This window comes from Salmo salar, chromosome ssa12 (genome assembly GCF_905237065.1).
Source record: "Salmo salar chromosome ssa12, Ssal_v3.1, whole genome shotgun sequence".
Classification (NCBI taxonomy): Eukaryota; Metazoa; Chordata; class Actinopteri; order Salmoniformes; family Salmonidae; genus Salmo; species Salmo salar.
In genome coordinates, this window is record NC_059453.1 from 26,160,208 (window position 1) to 26,185,727 (window position 25,520).

Consider the following 25,520-nt stretch of genomic DNA (forward strand, 5'->3'; position numbering starts at 1 on the left):
AGCCCATCTGTAAACAGCCCATCTATCTACCTACCTCATCCCCATACTGTATTTATTTATCTTGCTCCTTTGCACTCCAGTATCTCTACTTGCACATTCATCTTCTGCACATCTACCATTCCAGTGTTTAATTGCTATATTGTAATTACTTCGCCACCATGGCCTATTTATTGCCTTAACTTACCTCATTTGCACTCACTGTATATAGACTTTTTGTTTTATTTTGTTCTACTGTATTATTGACTGTATGTTTTGTTTATTCCATGTGTAACTCTGTGTTGTTGTATGTGTCGAATTGCTATGCTTTATCTTGGCCAGGTCGCAGTTGCAAATGAGAACTTGTTCTCAACTAGCCTACCTGGTTAAATAAAGGTGAAATAAAAAATAAAAAAATTCAGTGGAACCACCACAACTATCAAAATAATTTTGAGGTAAACTGTATTTCTCTGCATTGTACCACAGAAGGTCACAGTTTATTTGGATAGTTCAGATACTCATACCATCAACAAACTATCTGTTGATAAGCAACTGCTTGCTAAGGTTATGGTTAGGTTTAGAATAAGAGTTAGGGTAAAGGGTAAAGATTAGTAGATAGTTAGTTGAAAGGTTAGTGATAGTCTGTAGATGTACTATCCAAATAAAGTGTTGCCCCACAGAAGCCTGATAATGTGATGTCATATCTGTGTGCCACCAGAGTAGGTACCTTTCTTGAGCAGGACGGCGGTGGCGTCACAGGTGACGACGTCCTCCAGGTCAGTGCTACCCGTCAGACCGTTGGCCAGACTCACGGAGCTCTTCTTCCGCCGGTCAAAGTAGCGCCTCGCTCTGCCGTTAAACCTACATACACAAGTGATGAAAATTCAGTTCAGAGACAATGACAATTGAGTAGAAAGTATACAAGAGTTTACAAAAGTATGCAGACTTTCCTGTGAGTAAACAGTGTGATACACTAGCCTCTGAATGTACAGTACCTAAATGACTGAATAGCTCTTGGTCCAGATGGGAAGTGTGTGTGTGTTCGTGTGTCTGATGATGTGACCGCCAGATGATGCTCATACTCACTTCATGATTAAAATGTAGAAGAGGTACATCACGTTCAGGACTAGAGACTCCCACCTTGAATACAATATAGAATAGAATGAGTCCAACTTTATTGTCCATGCGAACAACGGAAGTGTGTCTTCTGCTCTGTTCGCAGAGCAGCCCCCCCCACCCCCAGCACACATCACACATACAGTTAAGACGAGCACAGGAGAATCTATTCAAAATACACCAGTGGAGAGACTTATCAACTGATTATCAACCAACTGAATATCAAGAGAAATACATTTTTACATACCATGTAACCTCCCCGTCGTAGATAAACTGTGAGGAGAAAGAGAGAGATTGATAATATTTAGGGAAAGGGAGAGACGTAATAACACAATCTCCCTGCATTTCCAGTACTGATTATTAAAGCAATGCTATGTCTATCTTGACCACCAGAGGGTACGCCAACTCCAGAACTTTCCTCCATGACAGAACCAGGACAAATAGACCTGTTATTCAACATCTGATTCATTGCAGTCTAACTTAGCCAATGTCAAGTGGAAAAATACAGTACTTCTCTTTCTGCAATGACTCGTGTGGATGTATGTGCTGTGTCATCATGCTTCATGCTATAAGGCTAATATATACCCAGAACTGAAGATTATCCTGTGAGTCATTGGCATTTCATACTACTATTATCCAGACTGTAGAGTCAAAGGCATGTTATAATAGCAGGTTGGTATTTATTGTCATGAATCTTTACATTTATTTTATTAAATTTTTTTGGTCATTTAGCAGACGCTCTTATCCAGAGCAACTTACAGTAGTGAATGCATACATTTCATTTCACACTTTTTTTTTTGTACTGGCCCCCCGTGGGAATCGAACCCACAACCCTGGCATTGCACACACCATGCTGGCGTTGCAAACACCATGCTCTACCAACTGAGCCACAGGGAAGACTGGAGGCAGCTCTGCAGAGTGGTCACTATCTGGCCCAGTCACAAAGTCATAAAATCTGATTTTAAACCTAACCCTAACCACATCGCTAACCCTAATCCCTAACATTAAATTAAGACCCTCCCATTGTACTGTAAAATAAATTGAACACCCTCCCCCCTCATAAAATTAACTCTAAATAATATGTACAACCAAAGATAACAATAACTGTAGCGACCATGTGTTTATAAACCTGGATATCGACATTGCCACTTAAGCTTTTGTGGCACAGTCAATGCCATGCAGGGCTACGGGCCAGAAGGTTGAGGGTTCGCCGACCACCATAAATGAGCTCACTCTCCCTGCTTGTTTCATTACACCACGATCAGAGATGGCTGCAGACAATGATCAGCTAAAGGGAAATCAGATTTTCAACATTTTTATGCCATATTTATAATTAAATAAATACAGTTGAAGTCAGAAGTTTACATACACTTAGGTTGGAGTCATTAAAACTCATTTTTCAACCACTCCACAAATTTCTTGTTAACAAACTATAGTTTTGGCAAGTCGGGTTAGGACATCTACTTTGTGCATGACACAAGTAATTTTTCCAACAATTGTTTACAGACAGATTATTTCACTTCTAATTCACTGTATCACAATTCCAGTGGGTCAGAAGTTTACATACACGAAGTTGACTGTGCCTTTAAACAGCTTGGGAAATTCCAGAAAATGGTGTCATGGCTTTAGAAGCTTCTGATAGGCTAATTGACATCATTTGAGTCAATTTCAGGTGTACCTGTCAATGTATTTCAAGGCCTACCTTCAAACTCAGTGCCTCTTTGCTTGACATCATGGGAAAATCAAAAGAAATCAGCCAAGACCTCAGAAAACAAATTGTAGACCTCCACAAGTCTGGTTCATCCTTGGGAGCAATTTCCAAACGCCTGGAGGTACCACGTTCATCTGAACAAACAATAGTACGCAAGTATAAACACCATTGGACCACGCAGCTGTCATACCGCTCAGGAAGGAGACGCGTTCTGTCTCCTAGAGATGAACGTAAAAAGTGTGGAAGGCCACAAGGTTCCCACAATAGGTTGGGTGAATTTTGGTCCATTCCTCCTGACACAGCTGGTGTAACTGAGTCAGGTTTGTAGGCCTCATTGCTCGCACACGCTTTTTCAGTTCTGCCCACAGATTTTCTATAGGATTGAGGTCAGGGCTTTGTGATGGCCACTCCAATACCTTGACTTTGTTGTCCTAAAGCCATTTTGCCACAACTTTGAAAAACAAGTTTTAATGACTCCAACCCAAGTGTATGTAAACTTCCAACTACAACTGTATATACACAAATATTTTTTTAAAGTGAGCGGGATTGCACAATAAAGTCAGGGACTTATTTCCATTATGGTCCCTATTTTTACATAAACACATATACAATTAAATAGATGGAGATGAAAAATGATCAACCTTCAGATTAGTATGAGGAGGGAGTTTAAGTACAATTCTTACAAGCTTGTTCGGCTGCTAGCTTATTCTTTAGATGTTTGGGGCTGCTGGTGAACCATGATGTGCAGGCATAATCAAAGTGATACTGGACTAGCGAACATCTGTACAGACATAGCCTGCCTTACTGGCCTACTGTAACATGTACTCTCCCTGTCCATATCCCTGCAACATGCAGTGGGTGACTTTAGCTAGGTTTCCATCCAATTGGTGACAGATTTCCATGCAAATATTCTAAAATATTCATAAAAACAATATGCCATTTCAGTTTCCTTTGGGAAAATTTGGCGCCGGACAACATGACAGAGAAGATTTTCAGATCCGACCTGGCGCCGTCAATAAACAAGGAATGTTGGCCAAATGAGGCACATTTACGTGTCCTTAAAAACAGCAATAACAAATGACAAAAAAAACACTATTCCTATGCAAAACTTTAGAGCCTATTTATTTATTGGTTTTTAGGCTAATTCCTAAAATAATATTTGTCCACCTCATGGTCAGAGATTTGAGCTCTAAATGTATCAGGGCATTGCATGCATCGGCCATTAGACTTAGGTGTCCACTGTATGATATAAATACCTTAATAAATAAATATATATAGCCTATATAAAGGAAGAGAAGCTTAGGCCTATCCCCAGAGAGATAGAGATATGCCGTAGCATGCTATGACACCGACATGCATTTCTTCATGTCCGATGGCTACTGCGTCTGCTATTCAGATATAGGCGTACAGAAGGGGGCTAATTCGTACATTTTAGATCAGACTATTATGTATAAAGATAAGCATTAGATTATAGGAGTAACTCTGGTAGGCCTGAAACAGACTTCCTCAGCTCAAGTCAGTCGTAGGGATGTGACGCACTGCCTTCATATCATAGGCCGGCAGTAGCAAAAGCTTAATAATAGCCAAACCAAACCTTCACAAATGCTTTTAAACTTTATTAGGTTAATATCAAAAGTAAGTCAAGCCGTTGTTATAGGGAAAATACGAGCAGAAGAGGGAATGTAAAACCAGGGAAAAAACCCACTACCCTCCCAAAAGCCAAAAGAAAAAAGTTTGACAACCCTCCCTGATTTTGGACCCCCCCCAGTAAATGTCCATCTGTCCCATGCAGACATCGCTCAGTTCTGCAGCATTCATGACAATAAACGTCAACCTGCATTATAATAACACCGTGTATGGAGGGTCAGTTCAGTGCAGTTGTCCTTTATCTACGTCAGTCAGACCCAGTGTTGTGTTAATTGGGAGGAGTGATGCGTGATGAGTCTGTCTGCACATCAGAGCAGGGTTCTCAGACAGACTGGTCCAGCTGATGTTCTGTCTCGAGCTAAACTCTCTCTATCAGACAGACTGGTCCAGCTGATGTTCTGTCTCGAGCTAAACTCTCTCTCAGACAGACTGGTCCAGCTGAGGTTCTGTCTCTGTCTCTCTGTCTTTCTATCTCTCTTGTCTTTACCCGTCTGTATGTCTACCTCTCTCTCTCGCTCTTTCTTCCTCTCTCTGTCTCTCTCTCTCTCTCGCTCTTTGTAACGCAGGGAGAACTCAGGTGTTGGCAAGCTGCTTGTGTGTGTATCCGTGCATGCGCGTGTGTGTGTGTTTGGCCACTTACTGCAATGAGGGCTGCGATAGAGAGCGTGTAGTAGGCAGAGTCTCTGAGTAGTGTCCAATGGGAGAGCTTCACAGCCTAAAGACAGACGGAGAGAAGACAAACAGGACACAAACAAAAGACACAGCATTATCACACTGATTAACTGCAGTCAAGCATACCCTAATGATAGCACTTTATATTGCCGGCGGTTCGGCGCAACAATAACGATTATAGCTCCAGCTCCCTCACAAGCATACCGAGATACACGAAGAGCTCTTGAGTTGACCTGAATAGATCCCACTACGTACAAAGGACAAGCAGGCAGTGCTCACCTACTCCAAAAAGGTGTCGGTGTATCCATTGATTTTACATAATGATATGCGGCGCAGGCAGCCAACCACACAGTGACTAATGCGTTATAGAGCCTGGATTTAGCATGCAAATCAACCCACACACACTACTACAGTGAAACACATATCTTCCTTAGAGAAACACAGTCAAGCCCTAGCCTGGTCCCAGATCTGTTTGTGCTGTAGAGAAAACTCCTACAGTCATGTCATGCTAGACAGCACCAACAGATCTGGGATCAGGCTATCCAAACTGTGAAGCACATCATGTCTTCCTATGAGAAACACGTCGCCAAAGTCTGGTCCCAGATCTGTATTTGCTGTATAGCCACAATAGACCGTACGAGCTAGCAAGATGGTACAAACTGATCTCTACTAGATCAACAATAGTGAGGAGTATTAAGATGACTTTACAGTAATACACTGTATTCCTGGCCGTATTAAGATGACTTTACAGTAATACACTGTATTCCTGGCAGTATTAAGATGACTTTACAGTAATACACGGTTTCCTATCAGTATTAAGATGGCGTTACAGTAATACACTGTTTCCTAGTAGTATTAAGATGACTTTACAGTAATACACTGTTTCCTAGGAGTATTAAGCTGACTTTACAGTAATACATTGTTTCCTGGTAGTAGGCCTTTACTTCCTTACATAATGGACAATCTGAGATCAAATCACTACGGCTGCACTCTATCATGTAAATGTTATGTCATCAGGGAATATATCATGTTGGATCCAGGCTTGGCACGGCATGGTGCAGGGATCTGGACAGGGAGAATAAATATTACAGTAGGCCAGTAAGGCAGGCTACAGATGTGATACTGTAACTGTGGTCAGTTCATAATCATTATATATGGTGTACTGTACGTGCAAATGTACATGTACTCACTTTGTATACAGTATGGAGAATACATGTTGTTGTTATGGATATTCTTGGACAATAGATATGGACACTGTATGTAGCCTACATTAGGTCCAAGAGGCTTCTTATCTCTTACTTTTAATTTTTTTGTATTTTCTTAAAACTGCATTGTTGGTTAAGGGCTTGTAAGTAAGCATTTCACTTTAAAGTCTACACCTGTTGTATTCGGCGCATGTGACAAATAAATTTGATTCGATTTTCATGTATATCTATAAATCTGTATTCTGTAGATATATGTATGTGTATGTGCTGCGCTGTATTGAGAAATACAAGCAAGTTAAAATACCAAGAACTCATTCAGGGACCATGTTTTTCTAATATGATATAACAGTATGACATGATACCTGGCCAGCAAAGATTCCACACACTCCGATGATGCAGAGGATGTTGAAGACCGCTGATCCCACAATGGTCCCCACACCCACATCTCCTTTAGTGATGAAGACCCCTGCGGCGGGGACACACATGTACACACAGTATGACACGGCACTTTGCTTTGTCGTTGTGTAACATGCAGTCTACTCCGACAGATTCTGACGTCTATAGTCTTAGCGGCGCTGTGTGTGTGTTTGTGTGTGTGTGTGTGTCCTCTGTGTGTGTGTGTGTGTGTGTGTGTGTGTGTGTGTGTGTGTGTGTAGTGGCCCTGGATGACTGGATGTGATACATTGACAGTGGGATCAAACAACTGCCCCCGGCTGTCACAACACATATAAACAGCTCAGCCACGTCAAAGGGTTAAACTAAACTACAGAGTCTTGTTCTAAAACCTCTGTTTAAAGTGAATACAACAGTCTGCTTCTAATCTACAGTGTTATCAAAAGCGCCAATCTAAAATACTGACGTCAGCGCATTGCTTCTCATCAATGTTCATTTCAACTCTATTAATTGGATTAACATGTAATATGTTGTTAATCCCTATACAGGTTCCTCTTCTACTGGGTCGTGTGTGTGTGTGTGTGTGCTAATGAGTAAGTATGTGTATTGCATGTGTTACCTATGACAGAGGTGAAGAGTTCAGGGGCGGAGCTTCCAGCTGCCATAAAGGTTGCCCCTGCTACATCCTCACTGAGATGAAGACGCTAGAGAGAGAGAGAGAGAGAGAGAGAGAGAGAGAGAGAGAGAGAGAGAGAGAGAGAGAGAGAGAGAGAGAGAGAGAGAGAGAGAGAGAGAGAGAGAGAGAGAGAGAGAGAGAGAGAGAGAGAGAGAGAGAGAGAGAGAGAGAGAGAGAGAGAGAGAGAGAGAGAGAGAGAGAGAGAGAGAGAGAGAGAGAGAGAGAGAGAGAGAGAGAGAGAGAGAGAGAGAGAGAGAGAGAGAGAGAGAGAGAGAGAGAGAGAGAGAGAGAGATGAGAGAGAGAGAGAGAGAGAGAGAGAGAGAGAGAGAGAGAGAGAGAGAGAGAGAGAGAGAATGAGGGAGAGAGAGAAGAGAGAGAGAGGGAGTGAGGGGTGAGAGAGAGAGAGAGAGAGAATGAGGGAGAGAGAGAGAGAGAGAGAGAGAATAAGGGAGAGAGAGCGAGAGAGAGAGAATGAGGGAGAGAGAGCGAGAGAGAGAATGAGGGAGAGAGAGCGAGAGAGAGAATGAGGGAGAGAGAGCGAGAGAGAGAATGAGGGAGAGAGAGCGAGAGAGAGAATGAGGGAGAGAGAGAGAGAGAGAGAGAATGAGGGAGAGAGAAAAGAGAGAATGAGTGGGATAGAGAGAGAGAGATAAAGAGAGATGAGAGAGAGAGAAAGAGAACGAGAAAGAGAGAGAGAGAGAAAGAGAGAGCGAGAGAGCAATATATAGACAAAAGCAGAAGTTGAGACTTGTCAACAGAAGCTTCACAGTATATCAGTGTAACACTGTAATAAGATGGAAGTGGCACAGGATCCAATATGTCATTGAGAAGAATACCACAGCCTAACCCTTGACCCTGAACTGCGACCCTAACACACAGAAGGACAAACAGCAACATAAGCACATCTTATCCACATCTTGTTATGCTGCATCCCAAATGGCACCCTTTCCCTATATAGTGCACTACCTTTGACCAGGGCCCATAGGTTAGTAAACTAAATATGGAATAGGCTGCAGACTCTGTCTTTGTCCATACATACCTCACATATCTTCTCCAGTGAAGGGACAAAGTAATCATCACAAACCAAGGCCAGGGCAATGAACATATACATGGCCTGAAAGGAAATAGACACAGAGAGGAAAGATAACAGGGGGGGGTGTTCATTGAGTAATAATTGGGGTGGACAATTTCCTATTCCTCTTGACTTTTGTATCTATTCTCAATGCATTTCTATCTGAACATTCTGTAATATTGCGTAACATTCTGTAAACAGTATACTCTCCTGAACAGACCCGAGTAAATATGTTAGAGACACATGGATGTAAACCACCATCTGAATTTCATAAGAACACACTGTAGATGATGTGTCAGTGATATTGGACTAAACATGGCTTTATACATGGTGATGGCTAGCCAACAACCTAACTGCAAATCCCGCCAAATCATAATATCCAAATCTGGTTTACTATAATACAAAAATCACTGGTACACTAATATCCTTCAAAACAAAAAGACACAGAATTAGTTTAACCCCACAGCCACACAGAGACAGAGGGAGACAGAGGGAGACAGAGGGAGACAGAGGGAGACAGAGGGAGACAGAGGGAGACAGAGGGAGACCGAGGGAGACAGAGGGAGACAGAGGGAGACAGAGGGAGACAGAGAGAGAGAGAGAAAAGGAGAGAGAAAGAAAGAGAGAGAAAGAAAAAGAGAGAGAGAAAGAAAAAGAGAGAGGGAGAAAGAGGGGAGAAAGAGAGGGAAAGAGACAGACAGACAGACAGACAGACAGACAGACAGACAGCCAGACAGACAGACAGACAGACAGAGGCAAAGAAAACCTTTCAACCTACGTCATAGTGCCATTAGCCTCTGTCTCCATCAAAGGGCCTGACTAGGTAGGAGGGGTGGGATGGATTCGTTAATTTATTGAATCAGGGGTCTGAGGTAAAGTACAATCCCTGTTAGAGATTTCAATCTGGGTGTGGAATCACATGGGGCTGAGATCAAGGTTAGAGACAACAACAGATGGCGGTTAACAGAGTTGTAATACTGTGGCAGTGTAGCAGCCAACTCTCTCTATCCAGCTATGATGTCCTGTTATGACTGGGCAGGATGTGTTTTTGTGTGTGTGTGTGTGGGGGGGGGTTTAGACACAGCATCGTCTCTGTGTTGTCTCCGTTTTTAGACACAGCAGCCTGTTGCTGTTGCCGGTTGGTTGAGTAAGAGTTTTTGATTGGTTGAGCTTTTGGGGGGGAACAAGGGAATTCCAAGAAATGACATGATGTTTTGACAGCGGACTAATCCTCTCATGCTTACATGAGTGAATGGGGTCATCAAGGCATAATAGCGGTTTTGGAGGGAGAGAGATACAGTGCCTTCAGGAAGTATTCATACCCATTGACGTATTCCACATTTTGTTGTGCTACAGCAAAAAATTATAATCTTCACCCATCTACACAGCTCATTTTTTGTTGTTGAAACTTTGCAAATGTATTGAAAATGAAATACAGAAACATCTAATTTACATAAGTATTCACACCCCTGAATCAATACATGTTAGAATCACCGTTGGCAGTGAATGGTGCAGTGATTACAGCTGTGAGTCTTCCTGGGTGAGTCTCTAAGAGCTTTCCACACCAGGATTGTACAATGTATTTTTTTTACATTATTCTTTGAAATATTCTTCAAGCTCTGTCAAGTTGGTGGTTGATCATAGATTTTGTTGGAAAGCAGACTGAACCAGGTTTTCTTCTAGGATTGTGCCTATGCTTAGCTTTATTCCGTTTCTTTTTATCCTAAAAAAAACTCCCAGATGACAAGCATACCAACTGTTTTAAATTCACCATTGGCCTCATGGTGAAATCCCTGAGCGGTTTCCTTCCTCTCTGACAACTGAGTTAGGAAGGACGCCTGTATCTTTGTAGTGACTGGGTGTATTGATACAGCATCCAAAGTGTAATTAATAACTTCACCATGCGCAAAAGGATATTCAATGTCTTTTTTTACCCATCTACCAACAGGTGCCCTTCTTTGCGAGGCATTGGAAAAAGTCCCTAATCTTTGGGGTTGAATCTGTGTCTAAAATTCACTGCACGACTGAGGGACCTTACAGATAACTGTATGCCACTAGGCACACTGGCTGAATCGCCGTTGTTTCCATGTCATTTAAATGAAATTGCGTTGAACCAACGTGGAGGCCCATCAAACAAATGGAAATGGTACATGTGCTCTGTTCCTCTCCTTCCCTACATCTACCCATCCTCTGTATCACCTATGCCCTCTATCTTCGCCACCTCCACATCCCTGCTACCTCTGTAGTCGACACCTCAGTTTAGCCCTCTGCCCTACACACCTCCACACATCCTGCCTGCTCACCCTACCTTTAAAACCCAGCCTACAGAAATGCCCAGCCTTCCGCTTCATCCTCCCACCACACACACGGGCTTCACATACACAATTACAAACATACACATTCCCCAACTCTACCTACTCAACTAGCACTGGCCTCCATCCAGAACTAGTCCACTATATTTAATGGAAGTTCTCCTCTCACTCACTCAGCTCAGAGTCTACACCTAAATCTGGTTGTAATTGGGTGTGTATTTCCAACCGGCAATAAATAAAATGCCGGCTGTGCTGACAGGACCCCAGCTAGAGTGGGGAGCGCACGCACACACACACACACACACACACACACACACACACACACACACACACACACACACACACACACACACACACACAGTTGGCAGGCCTCATTCGGTACCAGATGCTGTGTTCTGCTGTTCTGTTCTATTCCTCCAAGCGGGATAGTTTGGACTCGGGGGCCATTTGTTTAGCCTTGGACGGCGGCCCGCTAACAATTATCCCATGGTTCGCACTATGCACAAACACCCAGCCAGCCGAGAAATACAGGGGATTGACTGAGAAGTTGTTAGTTTTCCATTGTGTTGAGTGTGTGATTTTTTTTTTTTTACGGGAACTTCAAATAGTTTATTGAGGTGTTGTGAATGTGAAAGGTTGATTAAAGACACACACACAGACATGGGAAAGGGGATACCTAGTGGGAAAGGGGATACCTAGTGGGAAAGGGGATACCTAGTGGGAAAGGGGATACCTAGTGGGAAAGGGGATACCTAGTGGGAAAGGGAATACCTAGTGGGAAAGGGGATACCTAGTGGGAAAGGGGATACCTAGTGGGAAAGGGGATACCTAGTGGGAAAGGGGATACCTAGTGGGAAAGGGGATACCTAGTGGGAAAGGGGATACCTTGTGGGAAAGGGGATACCTAGTGGGAAAGGAAATACCTAGTAGGAAAGGGGATACCTAGTGGGAAAGGGGATACCTAGTGGGAAAGGGGATACCTAGTGGGAAAGGGGATACCTAGTGGGAAAGGGGATACCTAGTGGGAAAGGGAATACCTAGTGGGAAAGGGAATACCTAGTGGGAAAGGGAATACCTAGTGGGAAAGGGGATACCTAGTGGGAAAGGGAATACCTAGTGGGAAAGGGAATACCTAGTGGGAAAGGGAATACCTAGTGGGAAAGGGGATACCTAGTGGGAAAGGGAATACCTAGTGGGAAAGGGAATACCTAGTCAGTTGCACAACTGAATGTATTCAATCAAAATGTGTCTTCTGCATTTAACCCAACGCCTCTGAATCAGAGCGGTGCGGGGAGCTGCCTTAATCAGCGTCCAGTTGTTGTTGGGGGTTAACTGCCTTGCTCAAGAGCAGAAAGGCAGATTTTTACACCTTGACAGTTCAGGGATTTAAACCAGCAACCTTTCGGTTACTGGCCCAACGCTCTTAACCTCCAGGCCACCTGCCAACCCCAGGACACCCACCCACCGACCGACCGACCGACCGACCGACCGACAGACAGACAGACAGACAGACAGACAGACAGACAGACAGACAGACAGACAGATCAAAGTGAAGAAGACTGAACTCACACACAGGACGTGTAGGGCCACAGCTCCTTCTGTCCTCTCCCTGTGGGTAAACAGATCTGTAGGGAACTCGTGCAAAGCTGGAAGAGACAGAGATTTCAGGTTACACAAGCAAGAGAGTGTGTGTGTGTGTGTGTGTGTGTGTGTGTGTGTGTGTGTGTGTGTGTGTGTGTGTGTGTGTGTGTGTGGTATGTGTGGTATGTGTGGTATGTGTGGTATGTGTGTGTGTTCTGACGTTTGTCCTATGAGGTCAATGCTACTAGCAAGCTAATGGAGGACACAGAACTCATATGAACTGACAAGGGCTGGCCCTGCAGCACCTTGTCTAAAGGTGTATTTGTGTGTGTTTGTGTGTGTGTGTGCATGGCTGCGTCCGTCCATCTGTGAGTGTGTGTCTGTATGACAGTCCTGCAGCATCCTGCCAAGGATTGTGTGTGTGTGTGTGTGTGTGTGTGTGTGAGCACGCCTCCTCTGAGAACTGAAAGACCCACCAGAAGAGAAGAGAAAAAGAGATGGAAAAAGTGAGAGCAAAGAAGAGGACAAAGAGAGGGCAGAGAGGAGAGAGAGAGAGTAAAAATAGAGCTCAGGATTAGGATATGTAGGGTGAGGAGGAGAGAGGGATGAGGAGGAGAGAGAGAGGAGAGGGGGAAATTATGCATGGAAAGAGAGTTGGGCTACAAGGGGAAGGGGTACAAGAAGCACTATGAGCTGTCACTCCTTATTGTGCATAAAAAAGTATGTAAGAGAGAGGGGAAAAGAGAGGTTGAAAGAGAGCTTCCCTGTGGCTCAGTTGGTAGAGCATGGTGTTTGCAACGCCAGGGTTGTGGGTTCGATTCCCACCGGGGGCCAGTACATTTTTATTTATTTTTAATGCATGGAATGAAATGTATGAAAATGTATGCATTCACTACTGTAAGTCGCTCTGGATAAGAGCGTCTGCTAAATGACTAAAATGTAAATGTAGAGGGGAAAATAAAAGGGGAAAGAGAGAGGAGGAAAGAGAGAGTAAGGGAGAGAAAAATATGAGATAGAAAGAAAAAGAGCTTAAATACTTACGTTATCCTCTCACTCCACACTTCCTTCCCTCTCTCTCTCTCCATTCATTCATTCTCCTTCCTTCCCTCTCCCTCCCTCCATTCATTCATCTTCCTTCCCTCTCCCTCCATTCATTCATCTTCCTTCCCTCTCCCTCCATTCATTCATTCATTCTCCTTCCCTCTCCCTCCATTCATTCATTCTCCTTCTCTCTCCCTCCATTCATTCATTCTCCTTCCCTCTCCCTCCATTCATTCATTCTCCTTCCCTCTCCCTCCATTCATTCATCTTCCTTCCCTCTCCCTCCATTCATTCATTCATTCTCCTTCCCTCTCCCTCCATTCATTCATTCTCCTTCCCTCTCCCCCCATTCATTCATTCTCCTTCTCTCTCCCTCCATTCATTCATTCTCCTTCCCTCTCCCTCCATTCATTCATTCTCCTTCCCTCTCCCTCCATTCATTCTCCAGGCTCCTTTCTCCTCCTCTCTTCCTTTTGTCCCTTCATCATCCCACCTCGTCCACCAATCAACAGTCTATTCATGGGCCACCGCTAACATCTGCTCTGGATTTGGGACAATGCAAATAGTGCTAACTACTGCTAACTAAAATGCGATTTCACCACTTTTCACTTGAAAGGCCCACCACTTTTCACTTGGATTTGGGACAATGCAAATAGTGCTAACTACTGCTAACTAAAATGGGATTTCACCACTTTTCACTTGAAAGGCCAGCCAGACAGTTAGGCTAACTATAGTAGTTAATACAGCAATGTGATGCTATTGCTAACTTAAGCTAGCATTCTGTGTTTATTTGAACACGTTTCCACTGAAAAAGCCCAGCCGGTCAGCTAGCTACAGCAGCTGAATCCCAACACTCTAAAATGGCTTTTCCTCCTCACCTGCATAAACTTAGTTCACCTTTTCCCAACCTTTCAGCTTCTACCTTTCCGTGACTCATTCACACTGCAAACTAACTCAACCTCTCAACACCTCCATGTTCCTGAGTGGATGCACTCTATTATCCTTTTCACACTCTCTTGCTGACCTGAGACACACTGTGCTGGCTCAGATGTTGTCCTTTCCAGCAACGACGGTGGATGAGTAAACAGGGCAGCACAGTACAGCTCAGCGGTTGCTCAGCTCAGTAGTGTGAAAGGGGCCTAGTTCTCTGGTGACCCGTGTGCCGTACATTCTGTATGTGTTTGATTGAACACAGGTCTGTTCCTATGTTGTATTAGGAAACTCGTCTAACACAACGCAGAGCTCACAGTAAAACAACACAGAGCTCACAGTAAAACAACACAGAGCTCACAGTAAAACAACACAGAGCTCACAGTAAAACAACACAGAGCTCACAGTAAAACAACACAGAGTAGAGAGCAGGAGGAGGACGGACATCGCATGGTGTGTGTGTGTGTGTGTGTGTGTGTGTGTGTGTGTGTGTGTGTGTGTGTGTGTGTGTGTGTGTGTGTGTCCTGGTGTCGGCAGCTGGATGTGTTTAATTTTTACAGCTGCGAGTGCTACACGCACGGACGGACGCACGGACGCTCGCACGGACGGACACACGGACACACACTCGCACACAGACGCCTGCCCTGCCTACACCTTTTCTGTTCTGTTTGCTAAGGAAAACACATTATTTTGATGGGAAATAAACATCATAGAGAGGATAAAGGGATCTGCTCTAGGAACCAGGGAGATAAATGGAGAGAGGAGAGAGAAAGAGAGAGAATGAGAGAAAGACAGACAAAAAACAAAAGGAAGAAAGAGAGAGAAGGTCTTCACAGACACAGAAGATAAAACCTTCTAATGACTGTTCAGATGAAGATGGGTTGTTCATTCCTATTGTAGAATTTCCATAGGGACAGGCAGCACTCACACAAACACATTACACATACATGAAGTTCATGCATGAGTACATTACTACTGAAATACTAAAATTCCACCATCCCCATTCATCTTTAACATCAAATAATGTCAAACCATAGAGTTGTATAGAGGGCGAGCACTTGGCCCAAATCCTGTTTTTATCATGGGCCCCTGCTGCCACAGAGGAGGCCATTACATCTCTATGCGTGAAACTGAAAACCCAGCAGTGGGTGCTACAGTGGAGTGTGTGTGTGTGTGTGTGTGTGTGTGTGTGTGTGTGTGTGTGTGTGTGTGTGTGTGTGTGTGTGTGTAGCATGGCAGAGTGTAATGGAGTCAGTGTGCCCAGACTAATGCCCATTGCCAGAGGGATACAGGCAGCAGATGCGCCCAGCCATGTCCAACACTCCATCACTCTGGCCCCCTCTACTGTGAACAGTACTACTATGCCAGATACCAACTCACAGCCAAGTACACACCCTTCCACACACATGCAGGCGCGCATACACACAGACACACACACACACACAAGGTATGAGAAATCGTGTGCACCACACAATCAAGCATGCACGCACACCCACACTCCCGCCAATGGCACAAACACTCTAAAGCATTGCCTGCAGAGAGTTTCACCCTTACAGTACATACAATAGAATCTAAAAAAAAAACCTGATGCACCACTAAATGTAGAGACGGTACAGTATCTCTTCTGAAGTTATCATCTTTGTCTGACTCTGAATGGACTAAAAACAAAAAGCAGAAAGTGAATATAACCCCCCCCCTCCAGATGCCAATCCATCTGTACTGCCTAACAACTCCTGCCTTTTACGGAATTGTTGCATTTGAGATATGAGTCACCTGATTCTATTCAATCAGTGTACAACGGTGAGGCAATAGGAGGGCCATTTTAAGAGCACAAAAGATGCCTGAGCTTTAGAAGAAGAAAAGGTACAGCTGGCTTCTCCATAGTCCATAAACAGGGTGAATGTACTGAGTGTGTGTGTGTGTGTTCTTCGTCAGGAGAAAGCAGTAACACACCTGTATAAGGACAAAGGAGGTCAGAGAGAAAGAAAGGTAGAAATAGGACGTGAATAAAGTGTTGTGTTGCAGTATGAAGGTTATCCTCTTAACAAAGATACAGTCATGTGGTGGATTAATGATAGTAGACTCATGAAACAAGTTATCTTGTACTGTTTTGTACTCACTCATGTACATGCCATTACTGTAGACAGGCAGGCGCACACACACACACACACACACACACACACACACACACACACACACACACACACACACACACACACACACACACACACACACACCGATTCTAGCTCTGGCTTTTAAACAGGTAAGTAACACATGATCACTCATGTCACACATAGACAACATCTAAATGACAGATATTAAGATCCAAATGACAGATATTAAGATCCAAATGACAGACAACATCTAAATGACAGATATTAAGATCTAAATGACAGATATTAAGATCCAAATGACAGATATTAAGATCCAAATGACAGACAACATCTAAATGACAGATATTAAGATCTAAATGACAGATATTAAGATCCAAATGACAGATCTTAAGATCTAAATGACAGATATTAAGATCTAAATGACAGACAACATCTAAACGACAGACAACATCTAAATGACAGATATTAAGATCCAAATGACAGATATTAAGATCCAAATGACAGATATTAAGATCTTAAGATCCAAATGACAGATATTAAGATCTAAATGACAGATATTAAGATCTAAATGACAGACAACATCTAAATGACAGATATTAAGATCCAAATGACAGATATTAAGATCTAAATGACAGATATTAAGATCCAAATGAGACATTAAGATCTAAATGATAGACAACATCTAAATGACAGATATTAAGATCTAAATGACAGACAACATCTAAATGACAGATATTAAGATCTAAATGACAGATTAACATGACAGATTATCATGTCATGTTAATTATAATATTGTTATAATGTCATAAAGACCATGTCAAATAAAGTTACCATAGCATTATACTACTTTATATCTATGTAATATTTAAGGGACAGAATCTTTCACCCTTCAATCTGGCTTGAATGGAGTTCACATCTCTTCACTCATTCCTACTTGATATAATCAACTCCACTACTTGTGTCAGAGTGAGTGCTAGCTGGCGACGTAGCCAAGTGCAAGCCGAGGCAGCAACCCACTCCATAGCAACCGTGTCTTCTTCAGAGTGAGTGGGTTTAACACACACACACACACACACACACACACACACACACACACACACACACACACACACACACACACACACACACACACACTTCCACCAACTGTGTCTTCTTCAGCGTGAGTGGATTTAAGTGGCAGAGGGAGAGAGGGAGAGAGGTGCACAAAAATAATACACATCTTTAACCTGGGGGCAGACTCTCACTAGCATACAGTACATTGACCATTAGCATCGACGTGCTCTATAGATACAAGGTTGGCAGAGTGTGTGTGTCTGTATTGATACGACTTACCATTTTTACTAGATCCAGATGTATATTATGGCAAGGGAATGGTGGAGGAATACAACACATGGAAAGATGTGGTACTGCGAGTATTCATTATCAGAATAATGGCTACTGTGGGTGGAAGATATGGAAAGCGTTTAGGCCTGAACGTCAGTAAGAAAATGCATACAGTCATACAGTGGCTTGCGAAAGTATTCACCCCCTTGGCATTTTTCCTATTTTGTTGCCTTACAACCTGGAATTAAAATATATATTTTTTTTTTGGGGGGGGGGGGGGTGTATCATTTGATTTACACAACATGCCTACCACTTTGAAGATGCTAAATATTTTTTCTTGTGAAACGAACAAGAAAACTGAAAACTTGAACGTGCATAACTTTTCACCCTCCCAAAGTCAATACTTTGTAGAGCCACCTTTTGCAGCAATTACAGCTTGGCACATCTAGCCCCTGAGATTTTTGCCCATTATTCAAGGCAAAACTGCTCCAGCTCCTTCAAGTTGGATGGGTTCTGCTGGAGTACAGCAATCTTTAAGTCATACCACAGATTCTCAATTGGATTGAGGACTGGGTTTTGACTAGGTCATTCCAAGGCATTTAAATGTTTCCCTTTAAACACTCAAGTGTTGTTTTAGCAGTATGCTTACGGTCAATTTCCTACTGGAAGGTGAACCTCCGTCCCAGTCTCAAATCTCTGGAAGACAAACAGGTTTCCCTCAAGAATTTCCCTGTGCGCCATCCATCATTCCTTTAATTCTGCCGATGAAAAACATCCCCACAGCATGATGCTGCCACCAGCATGCTTCACTGTGGGGATGGTGTTCTTGGGGTGATGAGAGGTGTTGGGTTTGCGCCAGACATAGTGTTTTCCTTGATGGCCAAAAAGCTCAATTTTAGTCTCATCTGACTAGAGTACCTTCTTCCGTATGTTTGAGGAGTCTCCCACATGCCTGTTGGCAAACACCAAATGTGTTTGCTTATTTTTTTCTTTAACCCTTTCACGCGTGAGTTCCAAATATCTCTAACGGTCGCCCCAGCGTGAGTTTTTTTATGCATGTGATGTTCGAACGTTCTCTCCATTCCAGGATGTGATTGTTACATAAACAACAACACTGAATGGCTCAGAGTGGGAGTGAGAGGTTACCGTGATTGACTGCCTAAACGCGCAATTTGTATCAATAAATCACTATCAGAAAATGTTTTGTGTGGTATTATTGATATATTTACTATTTTATTTACTTTTTTCAATTACCCGTGATAAATCATGCGTTCCGATTTTTGCATAAATTGTAAAGGGCGCATAGTATGTGTGTAAAATAATGTTTTGAAGGTTGTACTGATTATGATGAGCTAAGCTAATTCCAGCTTTGTGTATGGAGCCATGTTTGTTGACATACAATGCATTCTGGGTTTCACTTGATCGTCTGTCGGACCAAAGATGCTATAACAAAATGAGGTGAGTAAGGGTTCACTCATTTTTTGAGAACTTCAGGAAGTGAATGTGGGATGTGAATGATGGTAGACCACACCCCTTCAACAACTCATCTTGTCTTCTCTTATTATCTTCGGTTTCTGTGAGGTAAAAAAGCATGGCTGCGCGCTGAAACTAATCGTCGGATTACTTTCGATTTCTAGAAAGTGTTTTACTCAATTATTTTGATCAACGGTGAGCTCACCCGTGATGCGATTAATTGTACATAGTAATTGCTATTAGCTAATTCATGGTATAGTTTACGTCAGCCGAGAGTTAGAAAATATGACCGCTTGTGTTGCGTCAATCTTTCCTCAGCGCTAGGACAAATGTAGCCTACATTTTTCCGGTTAGGATGATTGTGTTATGCTATAGATACTTCTGTGAATATCTGAACATTGCATCCAAAAATAAACTGCTCACATTCTGGACATAACTTTGTAAGGACTGTGTTTGTGTAAATAGTTTCTGAAAAAAGTGTGGCCAGCTCAAATGTTGATTGTTGCGTCATTCGAAACTGGCCGTTCTAAATGAGTGTTCCAATCACACGGGGTGTGATCGTACACTTCAGGGACCACTGTAGAACGATCACACCCCGTGTGATGGTACGTGTGAAAGGGTTAAGCAATGGCTTTTTCTGGTCACTCTTACGTAAAGCCCACCTCTGTGGCGTGTACGGCTTAAAGTGGTCCTATGGACAGATACTCCAATCTCCGCTGTGGAGCTTAGCAGCTCCTTCAGGGTTATCTTTGGTCACTTTGTTGCCGCTCTGGTTAATGCCCTCCTTGCCTGGTCCGTGAGTTTTGGTGGGCAGCCCAACCCTGATCTGTACTTCTCCACAACTTTGTCCCTGACCTGTTGGAGAGCTCCTGGGTCTTCATGGTGCCGCTTGCTTGGTGGTGCCACTTGCTTAGTTGTGTTGCAGACTCTGGGGCCTTTCAGAACAGGTGTATAGATATTGAGATCATGTGACAGATCATGTGACACTTAGTTAAATAAAGTCCACCTGTGTGCAATCTAATTATATGACTTCTGAAGGTAATTGGTTGCACCAGATCTTATTTAGGGGCTTCATAGCAAAGAATACATATGCACGCACCACTTTTCCGTTTTGATTTATTTGTTATTTTTGAAACAAGTAATTTTTTCATTTCACTTCACCAATATGGACTATTTTGTGTACGTCCATTACATGAAAAAAAAATACATTTAAATTACAGGTTGTAATGCAACAAAACAGGAAAAACGCCAAGGGGGATGAATACTTTTGCAAGGCACTGTATGTGTTATGCTCTATAACGTGTTATGGTCTCAACTGAAAACCCCCACAGTTGACTTTCTAGAGTGGACATATCTCTCTATGTATCTCTCTCTCCAGGCTACCTTCTCCACTTTGCTAATGGCCTCACAAGACAGCGAGAGAGAAAGAAGGAGAGAGACAGACAGAAAGAGAGAGAAAGAAAAAATGTGCACATCAAGAGTGTGTACATCAAAGAGATAGGAGAGAAAGAGATACAGAGAAAAGGAGGGCAAGAAAGGACAAGAGAGATCCTCCTCCAGGCTGTCTGAGCCTGGCCTGGAACACCATGGTAATTAGCACGAGGTTAGCTGGGTTTACTGAGGTGGCTCTAGACTTCTATTGCCTACTGGCTATAATAAATACACACACACACACACACACACACACACACACACACCCACCCACCCACCCTGTGTTGGCTATAACACTCAGGCCATTCGTGATACAAGTCAGTATTCCATCCATGTCTGAGGATGTCGGGAGATGACGTGGAAACCTGCCACTAGGGGCAACAGTGCGTGTTGTTACCTTAAAGTAGGTTACGGTAAGCCTCTGATTCCAAAGGTTGCAAGTTTGAAACCAGCGATAGAACGTTTTTTTATATTTTTGTTTAAAGCCTTCCCAAACTTAAACCCTTCTCTTAACCATTTGGAGTTAATGCCCAAATGTAACCCTAACCTGAAACATTCTGAGTTAATGTCTAAACTAAACCTTAAACACCTCGAAATTTGAAGTTTGGAACAACTTACAAATGTTAGATTTGAGAAACATGGATAAATGTCTAATTCTGACGCGAGACTGTGAGAGCGGGTAGATAACACTGGCTCCATATGTATGCACAAGTGCATACACACACATGCACACACACTGCCACCACCCCACTCAATTCTCTCTGCAATCATAAGCCAGTCTCCCAGTTCACTCCTCACTAAAGCTCAATCAGAGGAAGTCAATGCATCAATCAGCAATCACACCTCAGTGAGCTGTACTCCCTCTCTCTCTCCCACCCTCACTCTGCTGCTCTCTCTCTCTCTCTCTCTCTCTCTCTCTCCCACCCTCACTATAATGGTCTCTCTCTCTCCCACCCTCTCTGCTGCTCTCTCTCCCTCTAATGGTTTCTCGCTCCCCCCTCTTTCTCTAAGTGTCCCCCCTCTCCCTCCTGCCTTTTTCTAACTGCCCCCCCCCTCTAACTGTCTCTCCCTGCCTCTCTCTCTCTTCCCCCTCTTTCTATAAGTGTCCCTGTCCCCCCTCTCTCTCTCCCTCCCTCTCTCACTCTAATGGTCTCTCTCTTTCCCCCACTTTCTCTAACTGTCCCCTTCCCTCCCTCCCTCCCTCCCTCCCTCCCTCCCTCCCTCCCTCCCTCCCTCTCTAATGGTCTCTCTCTCTCCCCCTCTTTCTCTAACTGTCCCCCCTCTCTCCCTCCCCCTCTCTCTCTCTAATGGTCTCTCTCTCTCCCCCTCTTTCTCTAACTGTCCCCCCTCTCTCCCTCCCCCTCTCTCTCTCTAATGGTCTCTCTCTCTCCCCCTCTTTCTCTAACTGTCCCCCCCTCTCTCCCTCCCCCTCTCTCTCTCTAATGGTCTCTCTCTCTCCCCCTCTTTCTCTAACTGTCCCCCCCTCTCTCCCTCCCCCTCTCTCTCTCTAATGGTCTCTCTCTCTCCCCCTTCTCTCTAACTGCCCCCCCTCTCTCCGCCTGTCTCTCTCTCTCTTGATTAATACAGTGTGTCATGCCGCTTCCTCTTTCAGCCATTCTCTCTTTCACTGTCTCTTACAGTACAGACCTCAAGTATCATGAGTATTGGTTTCTCCTCTCTGATGAGATGTACAGTGTCAGATGTCAACAGATTGTAAGGGATAGTTCATCACTTTGGGAAACATGCCATGTGCTGTGTGTGGATATTGCATGTGTGGGTACTACATGTGTGTGGGTACTACGTGTGTGGGAGTACTACGTGTGTGGGGGTACTACGTGTGTGGGGGTACTACGTGTGTGGGGGTACTACGTGTGTGGGGGTACTACGTGTGTGGGTACTGTGTGTGTGGGTACTGTGTGTGTGGGTACTGTGTGTGTGGGTACTACGTGTGTGTGTGGGTACTACGTGTGTGTGGGTACTACGTGTGTGGGTACTACGTGTGTGGGAGTACTGTGTGTGTGGGTACTGTGTGTGAGAGTACTGTATGTGTGGTTACTACGTGTGTGGGTACTACGTGTGTGGGTACTACGTGTGTGGGTACTGTTTGTGTGGGTACTGTTTGTGTGGGTACTGCATGTGTGTGGGTACTACGTGTGTGGGTACTGCATGTGTGGGTACTACGTGGGTGGGTACTGCATGTGTGGGTACTACATGTGTGGGTACTACGTGTGTGGGTACTACATGTGTGGGTACTACGTGTGTGTGGGTACTACATGTGTGGGTACTACATGTGTGGGTACTGTAAGTGTGGGTACTACGTGTGTGGGTACTACGTGTGTGGGTACTGTGTGTGAGAGTACTGTATGTGTGGTTAATACGTGTGTGGGTACTACGTGTGTGGGTACTACGTGTGTGGGTACTGTGTGTGTGGGTACTATGTGTGGGTACTGTTTGTGTGGGTACGGCATGTGTGTGGGTAAGGCATGTGTGTGGGTACTGCATGTGTGGGTACTACGTGTGTGGGTACTGTATGTGTGGGTACTACGTGTGTTGGTACTACGTGTGTGGGTACTGTGTGTGTGTGTGGGTACTACGTGTGTGGGTACTCTATGTGTGGGAGTACTGTGTGTGTGGGTACTACGTGTGTGGGTACTGTATGTGTGGGTACTGCATGTGTGGGTACTACATGGGTGGGTACTGCATGTGTGGGTACTACGTGTGTGGGTACTACGTGTGTGGGTACTACGTGTGTGGGTACTACGTGTGTGGGTACTATGTGTGTGGGTACTATGTGTGTGGGTACTCTATGTGTGTGGGTACTGTATGTGTGGGTACTGTATGTGTGGGTACTGTATGTGTGGGTACTGTATGTGTGGGTACTGTGTGTGTAGGTACTGTGTGTGGGTACTGTGTGTGGGTACTACGTGTGTGGGTACTGTGTGTGAGAGGACTATGTGTGGTTACTACGTGTGTGGGTACAACATGTGTGTGGGTACTGCATGTGTGTGGGTACTGCATGTGTGTGGGTACTGCATGTGTGTGGGTACTGCGTGGGTGGGTACTGTGTGTGTAGGTACTACATGTGTGGGTACTGTGTGTGTAGGTACTGTGTGTGTGGGTACTGTCTGTGTGGGTACTGTATGTGTGGGTACTGTAAGTGTGGGTACTGTGTGTGTGTGGGTACTACGTGTGTGGGTACTGTGTGTGTCGGTACTGTGTGTGTGGGTACGGCATGTGTGTGGGTACTGCGTGTGTGGGGACTGCATGTGTGGGTACTACGTGGGTGGGTACTGTATGTATGGGTACTGTGTGTGTGTGGGTACTGTGTGTGGGTACTACGTGTGTGGGTACTCTGTGTGTGGGAGTACTGTGTGTGTAGGTACTACGTGTGTGGGTACTGTATGTGTGGGTACTGCATGTGTGGGTACAACATGGGTGGGTACTACGTGTGTGGGTACTGTGTGTGTGTGGGTACTACGTGTGTGGGTACTACGTGTGTGGGGGTACTACGTGTGTGGGTACTGTATGTGTGGGTACTGCGTGTGTAGGTACTGTGTGTGTGGGTACTGTGTGTGGGTACTACGTGTGTGGGTACTGTGTGTGAGAGGACTGTATGTGTGGTTACTACGTGTGTGGGTACAACGTGTGTGTGGGTACTACGTGTGTGTGGGTACTGCATGTGTGTGGGTACTGCATGTGTGGGTACTACGTGGGTGGGTACTATTTGTGTGGGTAATGTATGTGTGGGTAGTATTTGTGTGGGTACTGCGTGTGGGTACAGTATGTGTGGGCACTGTTTGTATGGGTGATATTAAGTTGGCTCAGTGTATCCCACATCTCTCTCTCTCTCTCTCTCTCTCTCTCTCTCTCTCTCTCTCTCTCTCTCTCTCTCTCTCTCTCTCTCTCTCTCTCTCTCATTTATTTATAGTTGGAGCGAGGGGATGAAAAGTTGGAGAGCAGCAAGGCAAGAGAGCGACATTCTGAGAGTCTTTAGGGAGATCCATCCATCCTGCAATCTCTGCGGTTTAAATATAGAGCACTCCATCCATCCTTTCTCTCTCTCCCTCTTTCCCTTCTTCCTCCCGCTCTTGCTTCACTGAGAAGACGAAACACAATGAAACTAATGCCATTACTGCATATTTCATATTGTTCACCACAACTAATATCTCCACATGTACATCAAACAGGACCTAATGAGAGAGGGTGGGTGTGTGTGTGTGCAATCACTCACTAAAATGGATGTGTCACAGCAAGTTAGCCGGCTAGAAACCAGCCGCAATCTGAACATGTACGAGCACAGTAGGGCGCTGTATCGCTCTCTTGGGTTCGCTAAAAGCAAGACGTGATGTGTATAATTACCGTGGTAACCGCTACATGCTTGTTAAACGTTCCATTAAGTTCATTAAGTGATTAACGATGTTGATGATGAGGTTCTCAATTTCAATTATGCAAAGCGGATGTACGTGAGTTGTCAGGTATTATTGAAACAACTTATCCAGGTGTTCTCCTATTTAAGCAAAACTTTGTGGTTAGAGCATACAATTGTTTAAAATATGCATACATTCGGGATAGGAATTTTTCTTCGCCATATGACCTGATCAGGACAAACTCGGGGGCCTGTGTATAACACCCAAGTCCAGTTATCTTTCTTTATTGTTTTGATTAGAACTCTACCCTGATTGCATTAACTGGGATATTAAATAAAGCAAATGTGAAATGTATTAACACAAACATCCCAAACATGCAAACACGCTCATACAATATTGGTCCATCCATACACACACAGTCCTTCCCTTAACAGATAACTAATGAATTGATACACCTGGCATATTATTATACAATGCTC

General features: G+C 44.1%; 1 protein-coding gene across 1 annotated transcript in view; it reads right to left on the bottom strand.

The window, feature by feature from the left end:
• Positions 1-25,520, bottom strand: part of LOC106564702 (sodium/potassium/calcium exchanger 3) — a 57,751-nt gene that overhangs the window by 6,153 nt on the left and 26,078 nt on the right. The window contains exons 3-10 of the mRNA XM_014130968.2: positions 12,351-12,427; positions 8,437-8,511; positions 7,340-7,424; positions 6,690-6,793; positions 5,091-5,165; positions 1,340-1,365; positions 1,063-1,116; positions 704-837 (exon numbers count right to left, since the gene is read on the bottom strand). Of these exons, the coding sequence (XP_013986443.1) occupies positions 704-837; positions 1,063-1,116; positions 1,340-1,365; positions 5,091-5,165; positions 6,690-6,793; positions 7,340-7,424; positions 8,437-8,511; positions 12,351-12,427 (630 nt within the window). The remainder of the gene's footprint in view (positions 1-703; positions 838-1,062; positions 1,117-1,339; positions 1,366-5,090; positions 5,166-6,689; positions 6,794-7,339; positions 7,425-8,436; positions 8,512-12,350; positions 12,428-25,520) is intronic.